We start from the raw sequence: 11,583 nt of genomic DNA, 5'->3' as shown, positions 1-11,583 counted from the left end.
TTAACTAAAAATAATGGAATGTAGTACTCTATTAAAATAACAGTACACAGAGAATTTGCTTACTGAAAAACCTAAAAAATGAATTTTACATTTCAATCAATGGGGCTGGTGAGGCCAATAATACCAATTCTCTCTGCACTGCTTGGAATGTTCCATTTTCCTGACTAAGAAAGAATAACCTACATCGTCGTTGACCTAATGTTGATCGTGTGGCCAAGGAATCTCAAATGCAAGAGCCATACTTTAGTGGGTCCAACCCCCCCACCCTGCAAGAGAAACAATTATAACGGGGCGCTCCCTTTTATTATGTATACTTGACGAGTTTTTTTAGCTATGAAGGATTCGGATTGTACCTTGTAATTCTGTGGACCCACATTGATGAGCAGAGAAGGATCCTTGGACCTGTCAGCATCTTTCCTCGGAGTTAGACCTGTCAGCATTGTTTCATAATGATCATTGGATTTTTGCATAAATGATAGAATATGCACAGCTTGTTAGGGTTTCTTATCCACACAGTTTGATAATTTTACTGAGAGGAGATCAAATATTGTTTAAAAAAAAAAACACAATTACAGTATAAGAGCACAACTATCAATTTCACTAAGACATGAAATGCACTTTACCTGCCATTGCTTCCAATGCTATGTTGACTTCCCAATCAATCAAGCCACAACCATGAAACATACTGACTTTGAAATCAACAACACAAAAAACCATTTTTATGGCTTCACCCTCCCCCCCCACCCCTCCACAAAAAAAAAAAAAAAAAAAAAAAAAAAAAAAAAAAAAAAAATCTTCAAATGTGAATTCAAAACCTAGTAAGCCGTAAGCCCCTGCCAGGGTTCAATACAGTGCAATATCAATTGCTACGGTTGGAAAAAATGCAGTGAACGTTCATGAATAATCAAAATAAATCTTTGCTAACCAAATTCACAAATTAAAATGCAACAACATATTCCAATTAGAGATAATAAAGGGATTAGATATGAATTGAGTTAAATACAGATACTACTAGACATACCTAATTTTTTTTAATATAACATTGATGCAATTAGAAATACATAGAACATCCATAAATATCTTAAATAAAGAAATGATGGAGAGACATGTAGCGAAAACGGGTCTCTCCCAATTAATAATAGTCTCAATCAACTTAAAAAAGGAAACAAATAAACAATTGTTAAAACTGTTAAACAAAATATGGAAAGTCATCATCACCATCAAAACAAAACAAAGATTCAGTAATAAAATAAAAATAACATGGAGAGTAGCAGTCGGTTGAGTAGGTAGGCCCCTCCAATTAAAACATGGGAATGTTATCCACATATATAATGATCCCCCATGTAAATAATGTGAAAAATAATATACAGAGTCAAACTGAGATGTCGTGCAAGGGAATATAATTTTTTTGAACTAGAATATCGTCTCAAGTGTGTAATCATATTGGATGTACTCAATCCCACTACTTCATCAAGATAAGATTGCCTCACAAAGGAAGGTGCCAGCTAGAATAGTTGGTAAAGTCTATGGATTCAATTCCTACCATCATCGAGTTACTAATCTCATTAAAAACAGGTTTACTGATAAAAAAATAAATAAAGAATGATTGCCTTACAATATAAAATGCTAAAGAATATCCAAACATGCACTTTTATATCCTTGCATGTTTACTAAACACAATTAGATGCAAACACCCATGGTTCAAAGTTTCATGCCATTTTGGAATGCTTTCAATGGAGCATTCTGGTTTCGGCCGAGACCAGAACACAAAATTGACCCCAAAACATTAATGTTTTGAAAAAACCGGAATGTCTCCCATGTTCCAATCTGAGAGCGCTTTGATATTTCTCCTGAATGAAACACTGCATCGAAATGTGATTTTAAATCTTGCAAGTAGTAATAATGCTAGAATGGTAACCACATGCTGGGTCCATGACATTACATCTACTAAAAGGTTTCCCCAACCATTTCACCATATGCTTGCCTTTTCAAAAGTCAATGTGCCCTAATTTCATGATTAATTGAGCTATGCACAACCTTTTAGTGCATTTTAAAGCAATAAAGGCCCAAGCAAAAGTAAACACATCCATCAGTAGCTTAAATCCCCAACCATTTTTCATCATTTATCCTCTATGCATAATGGAATACCACCAAGTTCAATGTGTCTGAACACCTGAATAAATCCATTCCAATGATCATCTCTTGGGTTTAGTGCATCTATGTAGCCTATCTACCTCAAATACATTATATTTTTAATGTACAATAAAAAAGTATAGTACCAATTTAGATACACAGTCATATACCACCTCATTGTTGAATTCAAAGGGTGTTTCCAAAATCTCAAAACTTCCCGACTACAATTAATTGATCCATTTTCATCTAGCATCAAGACCTATCCAATGCAACCCAAGTCTTTCACATCTCAATTTTTTTTTTTTAATTACTTGATTGTCAACCTTAAATCACGCCGCCTTGTTTCTCATCTCCACGTACAAACACAAATGAATCTTTGTAATTTCACTGATCACATAAATTTCAAATTTATTCAAGTGAATTACTTTGACAAGGCAGACAAGCTCAAATTATCAAACTTTTCTTACCATGATGTTGGGGGTGTCATAGAAAATTGCATACAGCCTATGAAAAAAAAAATTCCATACAGGTTTAGTTAGCTTAATTGGTTTTAGACCCCATGTCAGGCTCCACTAATTGGACATTCCAACTATTGGTCCTATATATAATTCATGATGAACCATTGAAAATAAACCCCAAGGATTGGGTAAGATCTTTGACCTGAATGTAATCAGTAGTTACAATAAATTTCCCAATAGTCAACCGAATAAATTTACAAGGTAGATTTCATTTGAATTTCCCCTCTTTCATATTTATGGTATTTGAAGAATCCTAATGCTAGAAATCAATTCATATTGATTAGTCGTCACATCACCACCTTAGCGTGAAGAACCCAATATACGAACCTAATATACGTTTTCTTAAAAATTAAATTAGGTTTATCTCATAACCATCATATTCAGTCGCATCCATAATCATAATATAACTACGTCTGATGCTCGGCCAAATGACTCAACTCATAGACATGAGGCAATGGATTTATATCACTTCGCTCTAAATGACTACTCAAGGCCTAGTGCCTCATGAAGTATGCCCTAAAACTGACTCAACCCATTTACGATTGATTCATATAGAAACTAGGTCATCTCACCCAACCTTTCAATCAACGAGTATGCTCACGTGCCAACGACAATTAAGGTGTATGCTCATGAGCGAACGATGATTGACGTGTGCACTCACATTATCAAGGCCTTATCCACTCACTACAAAATCACCTTGCACTTCAAAGATGCCAAACCACACACTGAAGTCATAAGAAGAATGATTTTTTTAATTTGTATTAAATACAAGAAGAAAAAAAGTCGGAAGAAAAATCTGCAAATAAAAATAATAGATAAGAGAATACCTAAAGGGGAACCACCATCTAAGATTAATTATTCACCATTGGAGACATCTTTTGGGACAAACCCTCTAACTTGTGGAAGAAAACAACACAAAGTTCCCTTAAATTGAATTCTACAAGAATAGTTTTGATTGAAACTTCTTTATATCATGCTCATCGGATTCGTACCTGTCATCAAAGATCTTAGTATTTTATTTTTTCTAAACAGTCTAACTACTTGAAAAGGGAAACAATTTCCACAAAATTCATCACCATACTTCTGAAATAGGTTCTTATTCCAACCAGTCACCAAGTCGGAATACGGGTTAAAAATGGGAGGGGCAAACTTCAGAAAAAGGGGAAAGAAACGAGAATAAAATAGGAAAAAACAATAAATATAATAAAAAAAATTATAAAAAATATATCGTAGAATATATAATACATTAAGCATTTATTCTAAGTTTCCAATATATTTTTAAGTAAAAATACTATTATTGACTATCTATGCATGACAACATGTTTCCAAACATGTAAATAATACATTAAGCATTTATTCTAAGTTTCCAATATATTTTAGAGTAAGAAAAATACTATTATTGACTATCTATGCATGATAATATCTTTCCAAACATGTATATATTAAACATTTATTCCAAGTTTCCAATATATTTTTGAGTAAGAAAAATACTATTATTCACTATCTATGCATGATAACATGTTTCCATGCATAAGTATACATTTTATGATGCTAACAAAAATTTAAACATCAACATATCAAAAGAGTAAAATAAGACACTTGAAACAATTTTAAAACCACAACATCAAGACATTATCATCAAAACCAATAAACATTTATGAACCGAATGACAAACAACCATAAGGCAATACAAATTAACCATAGGCTTATAAAAAGAAGGTTTTTATTACTTTTTTTTTTTTTTAAATGTTTAAAACTTAAAAATGTGTTTAAAACGTAAAAACGAGTTTTTTTTATTTATTTATTGTTTTAATCGTTATAGACTTACAATTGAAAAAGGCTTTTTAAATGAGACTTTTTTGGGGGGAGGGGATCGAGTTTTTTGTGACTAGTTCCAACTTTGAATGATCCACCAATTTTATTTTATTTTTTGAGCATAACCCACCAAATACTAAAGAGCTAGAGAAGAGTTCCAATATTTGAGATGTTAAGAAACGAAAAAGGAGGAGATGACTATCATAAAAGTTTTTTTCTAGCATCAATACCCCAAAAAATATGGCATCTCATCAAACTAAAGTCACTAGATCCTCTTGTATTCAGGAAAGCTCAAGCCAAACGTATTAACTCCGAACTTCCCCTTAGATTCTAACTTCCAAATGTGATCATTCCTCATATACATGATCGGGATATTTTAAGACGAGCAACCAACATGACCAATCCCAATCGTTCAAACATCTCCTAACCAAATAATCCCATACCCCACAACCACTTACTCTCAAGACAACTGGACACTATAGTATATAAATCCATCATGGACGATTGAAGGTTTACGTCAACGCATCATAAACTTTCAAATAAATACAAGTTTGAGATTTCTCTCCAAACACAAACATCATAAGCTGAATTACAACATTGTCGTCCCATCCCCAATTGCGACTACCAAACTTACAATTAATTACTCACTTGAAAGACTTATTTCTTGGTTACTTTTGGTCTCCCATAACCATTTCCCTAGAAAGGCCAAGTTTTTCAACCTCTAAGGGTCAAAAAGCAGGACCTCCCTTTGCTTTTAGAACCACAAATAATTTTTTTACAATGTACTAAATGGTATATTTCATTAAGTTTTTGTTTTTTTTTAACCATAACAAAAGGAACTTCTCTCAAGTTTCTAAATCTTCTTAACCACCAAAACAAGGTTAAAGAATAAGGGTAAAAAAAAAGTTTTATAGGTAATAAGGGAAGAAAATTCATTGGGCGCTTCCGCATGGATAAGAGTAATCTCACCACCTTCCGATAGGCATTCTTTATGTGAGACCACTAGTCTCCATTTAAAGTGCAGTAGAGTCAACAATAATTTGCTCCAATACGAAAACCGAAGTACGACCAAAGCAACTTATCCATCTAACGGCCCGAACTCAATAAGCTAGCAAGTTCAACAATATTTATGACCCCTTTATTCCCATGACCTCATTATTAGCAATATCTATATTAATGCTATAAACTTCAAACAACATAAAATGCATTCCAAATAACTCGTCTACACTTTGAAATTTGAACGAGGTTTGCTAAAATGATTCCACAATGAGAAAGGGAGATTGAGAGCCCAACAAAAAAAAAAAAAACAAAAACAATTGAAAAGTACGAAACTAACACCAATAAGATAGCATTATACAGTAGAGAACCCTTTTCTCAATTTCACCCCAAAAATAATTCTTCCAATTATAGTCCAAGAATTTAAAATTACTTTTTATACTACTCCTACATGCGTATATAACAACAATAATGCCACTTTGGGTTCTTGAACGAACACACTCATCAGCCATCCCATGCCCCGCCTAGACTTTATCTACCTCATTCAAAGTCTCCTTAAAAATGAGAAATAATGAGCTCAAAACCTCTATAAGTCTAGATGTAAAAACCATAAAGAAATTCTCATAGACACTCCCCAACAAGCTTATTGCCCGATAATGTTTTAGATCTTCCTTCCCTCCTAGAGAATTCATGTGATGAAAGGAGGGTAGGATTTTCCTTTCAGAAGACCACATAGCTACACCTTACCCACTCTTCAACCGAATCTCCTTACCCATATCTCTTTAGTTTGACCTTTGGAGCCACTTTTCTTTGAAAAAATGACTTTCAAAAGAAAATTCTGTTTTGGGTGACTAGTCACACCCTAAAACTAATGAATGGTGGCAACTCCAATTTCTTAAGTAAAGTGGGATTTGCCTAGCCGAAAAACACATAGCTACAATGAACACAACATTCCTTTCATGAAACTCCTCCATTACCTTCATAAAAGTCTCAAGCACCTCTTATGCACTTAGGTGCTAGTCTACAACAAGACCTCTGACATCTACCATCAAATATTGATCTTGATCCATCAAGCTTAGGTTAAGCCTTCAAATAGAGTTTGCAATAGAAGTGCAAAGCATTAATCTCAAATCTTTGTTTTCTCCTCAACAAGAAACCATCAACCTGAAGTATAGGATATTATTACTTCTTGGCTATCCAATGGAAAAAATCCATCCTTCTATCACAATCGAACACTTGATATTTGATAATAACATAGTTCTTCCTTGTGAAAAACTCTTCTTATTGTTTTTTTTTCTAGGGATAATTTGTTCAGTTATACTTCTTTTGCATCATGAATCCAAGTTAGGGTTCATCAACAAATCAAAATCATCAAATTCAATGCCATCCTCATTTGCATCCTTTTTTACGACAGATTAAACAACAAAATTTAGATTCATTGCTCTCAAAAGATATAGAAGCTACAACCTGCCTAAATGAGCAGCATAATCCCATTTCATGCCAACTCTATTTCAATGGTTGGGCAAGAATCCAATAGAGGCCTAAGGTTAATAAATAGAGCTTTTTAGGATAAATGGCTATGACGGTTCGATGAAGAGAGGGATAACTTGTGGATGAGGAAGGTAGTGCATGCGAAATATGGAAAAAAAGAGATTTGGTTGGTATAGTGGGGAGGCAAAGGGAGTTATGGTTGTAGTGTGTGGAGGGGGATTTTGAAGGAGGTTAGTGATTTTAAGAAAAAGATAAGTTTTAGGGTGGGGTCAAGGAATAGGATTCAATTTTGGGAAGATAGGTGGTGTGGGAATTCAACTATGTCATCTCAATACCCATCTTTGTATGTCCGTCCATTAAGTAAGAATTGTTCAATTGAATAATGCCTAATTTACAACGATAATACTTATTCTTGGGACTTGGGTTTTAGGGGAAATTTCTACGATTGGGAAACAACCGGTGTGACATCTCTTCTCAACCTTTTAAATGAAATCCAACTTAGGGAGAACGATCATGATAAGAGGGTGTGGGTCAAGGCTAAAGATAAGAGATTTATTGTTAGAACATATTACAAAGCCCTTATTACAAAGTCAGTAAATTCATACCCAACCTAAGTCATTTAGTCATCTTCTGTTTCGACCAAAGTATCCTTTTTCACTTAGCTCACTTCTTTAGGGAGGATTCTTACTTTAGATAATTTGATATCTCGATGGTTGATCACTCTCAATTTTTGTCCTCTTTGTATGAAAGATGGGGAACCTGTGGATCATACTCTTATTCATTGCTCTTTTTCTCGAGGTATTTGGTGTTCATTTCTCTCCTTATTTCAAATAAGTTGGGTTATTCCCAATAACTTCCTTTCTTTGCTAAAAGGGTAGGGCTACAATATCTTCTCTCACAAAAAGAGGCATTTGTGGTCTATTCTTCCTTCGGCCATAAAGTGGGATCTTTGGAATGAGAGAAACAACAGGGTGTTCAAAGGCAAGGAGAAAAATGAGCACACATAGTCTATATGGAGATATTAGGATTGATGTTCTTTTGGACTAAGCTAAACAAGGAGTTCATCAGGATTTTCTTTGAAGATCTTGTATTTAGATGGGATAGCTTGTGAGCCTCTTAGTATTGCTCTTTTTGCTTGTTGTTTTCATTTGATTTATGTTTGTGTTTTGTTTTTCACTTAGTTTTGTCCTTGTAAGTTGTTTTTTCTGTTGTGGGGGCTATCTCGGCCTCCCTTGTTCTCTTTCTCATTATCCTTAATTCTAGAATCTTTATACTTAACAAAAAAAAAAACCCCAATATTTTCTCTAGTTGAGTGTTGAAACCTAATTGTGCAGAACCCATGTCATACACAGTAACTTAGATAAAGGATTTGTTCATAATGATCATACAAAGAAACACAATAATGAAGAAAGGCAAGCATACATAAAAGTCCCCATTTAAATCTTGGCCCATCATGAAGCTGTTAAAAAATAACTAGGAATTATGCAATCTATAAAATTAAAAGATATATTTGGGGTCCAGAATATGGTCACTAAGATGTACGACTTACGAGTTCTACCACTCAGAGCAGCAATTCTTAAACAAGAAAGATGTCCCAAAAGCATAAAATCAATTAATTATCCAAGGCACTACGAGCTCTACCCATCTACTTAATTTGAAGTTAACCAGAATGAAAATCTTCAAAGTAATAATTCCAAGAGTTGGGCATTAATACCTATCAAATGGAACTGGAAGGAGAAATTTCCTACATCTGGTGGGATTCATTTGTGATTTTCCCATTGAGATTGACTCTAGCAGCTTTTATGCCGGCTATAAGAGATTCTCCAACACTACCCAAACTTTTCCTCCCAACCAATCTTACCCCAAAGTTGCGATTCAACGCCCTTACCCTGTTTCCATCTCCATCCATTTCCTTCAGCTCCATGACCTGTTTTCTCGGTATCAAACAGTATAAAAATAGAGACCAGAAGCCAACTTCGCACCACCAAATCCCACTTGCAACAATGATGGAGAGTCAAGATCAACTGATCTTGGATCAAACAGAACCAAAAAGCTCCCAAAAGTCAGATCGGGAGTCTCAAACAGCCCATCCAAATCGTCATTTTCCTCTCCAACTTGATTTACCTCTCTAGCATTGGCATTATTTGTCTCTCTAGCATTATTTGCTTTTTCTGGAAGAACCAAGGATCTTTTATTAGCTGCTCTCAATATATTGGCAGCCTCTCTCAACCCACTAAGAAAAGCTCCATGCATTGTCGCGGGATACCGTCGGTTTGTTGCCTCTCCAGCAAAGAAAACCCTTCCATCTCCCACACTTTCTGCAAGAATGTCGTAATCATCTCCCGAAGCCCCAATTGCAACATAAGAGTAAGATCCATATGTGAACCGATCTTTCCCCCAACGAGTACAAACAACCTGAACAGGGTTGGGAACCAGAATACCTTTTGGAGCAAAAATCCCTCTCAATGTATCCAAAACCCTACCCACGGCATCAACAGGAGACATAGTTTCGAATTTGACAGCGGATTCCCCTGCAACGAGAGCTACCAAAAGTGGGCCTCCCGACACAGAAGAATAGCTATAAAACAGAAAGAACTCTCCTCGCATACTTGAATCCTCCGTCAAATGCCCAAAGGTATCAATGCTTCCACCCCAAAAATCGTAAGGAAACAACATTGCAACCTTATTTAGCAAACCAAAACCTATCCTCGAAATTGCTTCTTTCTTCGGTTGTGGAAGCTCGGGGATGAACTCGATCGATCCTTTCTTGAGCACACCTAATGGCACCGTACACAGAACCATGTCCCCACGATAAACCTGTCCACCCGCAAAGACCATAACCCCGTCTGAACCGTAATGTATACGTTCAACAGTTCGATCATAAAAGATTGGAAGATTCTCCACAAGTGCACGGATGAACCGCGCATTCCCACCAGGAATGAAACAGTGGTCGCCACCCATCTCATACGGATCATCCTGATCCCAGAATGCCATTGATAGATCTGACAACAACGAAGCATTCGCATATTCAAGATTTGCGAGATGCCAATCTAATAGCATCCGCTCTTGCGGCTCTTCTGCTACTTTATAAACACGTCTGAAAGCTTCGAGTGCATTACCTAAAGAAACATCGACGCACTTAACCTCATCTAGCATTGATTGTCGAAGTTGACACACCTTATCTAATAACCTATTGAAAGAAACCTCAACTCTTGAATCCATCTCGGAATTAACAGCCTTTCCATCAGGAAGATACAACGGACATATATCGCGTACCTTATGGAGTGGAAACCCTAGCTGTCTAGCCAGAACACCAAGTGGATTCCCATTAATTCCGGTGAGAACACTACCACCGAGATCTGCTGCGGCAACAACATCATCACCAACCATTTTTCTCGTACGAACACGGCCGCCCGGCCGATTTCTACCTTCCAAGATCACAACTTTAAACCCTAACGACAAGAGATGCCGGGCGGCGGCCAATCCAGCAAGACCTGCACCAACAATAATCACATTCGCCTTCTCTGCTCTTCCTCCTGGCGGATTCAAACACATTTCTTTGATCGATGGAGCGAGACCGAAATTAATGTATCCATGATCAAGAAGAAACGAATAAGCCGCGCTTACCAGCCCTCGATGCTCAGATCTAATTGACTCCAAAGCATGATCTCTCGTCATCCACACTGACACATTCGATCTCCACCTTGCGAGTATGTGATTTCGAACTATGATGTAGTTCGTCTGATCAACTCCACCAAGTAAAGGAACAACATTGTACTCGATCTCTTCTTCTGTGAGCGAATCTACAGGAAATCCAACTGAAATTGCGATCAAAGCTTCGATATCAACTTCTCTAGCGAGATCTGCAATCTTACGTCTCCGATTCTTCGAATACGAAGGATTATCGTTGATCTGCATCTCGATGATCTCATCCATCACTTTCTCGTTATATACGTTGGATTTCGCATGTGGACGAAGGACACGAAGTCCGTTTACAGCTGCGGCGGATGGAATCATCTCTGGAAACTGCTTCTTTCTCCTTCTACGTTTCTTCGCAGGAGGAGCTATTTCGTCTGGTTGGTGGTTTTCCGGGATCGCCTCTGAAGTGTCCTTCATGTACTTTTCGATTAAGGATTCTGCAAGGTGGTTTTCCGATGAGACATGGGGGTCAACACAGTGGTTTTCCGGATCTGTAGTGTGGTTTTCGGGTAGATTGGAAGGGTTTGGGAGGTGATTTGACGACATTGGATCTTGGAAAGTTTGAAGAGGGAGATTTGCAGGTTCTGTTCCCATGGTGGGGAGTTTCAGTCCGCACGGCTTTCGCTTCGCTCCGCTCGCTATGAATTTGATCGGGACGACTAGGGTTTTGATATTAGAATTAGATTACGAAACTCGGGCTTCATTGATGTGACTCGCGAGTTGACTAGATAGACAAAATACAAAAAGACAAATTCAGTGGGGTTGTGGGTCCATGTCCAGGGTGGCTTATCTCTACGTGGGCGAAACTGTCTGATTGATGATTTGTGACCGTTGGATAGGAATATATGAATGTACATTCACCTCAAGCTTTCGTAAGTATTTAAAATGCCTCCTTATGTTTTGATTGAAATTGAAAACATGATCGCTTGAC

The 11,583-nt window shown here is 36.7% G+C and overlaps 1 protein-coding gene across 1 annotated transcript; it reads right to left on the bottom strand.

Moving 5' to 3' along the window:
• Positions 1-11,315, bottom strand: LDL1 (LSD1-like 1). The gene is given in 4 exon segments (XM_086429935.1): positions 1-266; positions 354-430; positions 8,668-8,907; positions 8,910-11,315. Coding segments are annotated over 2 exon segments (2,547 nt in total). The 5' UTR covers positions 11,247-11,315; the 3' UTR covers positions 1-266; positions 354-430; positions 8,668-8,697.
• Between the last annotated feature and the right edge of the window lie 268 nt (positions 11,316-11,583).

This window comes from Akebia trifoliata, chromosome 2 (genome assembly GCF_017979445.1).
Source record: "Akebia trifoliata isolate Shusen 1 chromosome 2, ASM1797944v1, whole genome shotgun sequence".
Taxonomy (NCBI): Eukaryota; Viridiplantae; Streptophyta; class Magnoliopsida; order Ranunculales; family Lardizabalaceae; genus Akebia; species Akebia trifoliata.
Note: the sequence above shows the minus strand (reverse complement) of the source record. Positions and strands in the feature narration are given on the sequence as shown.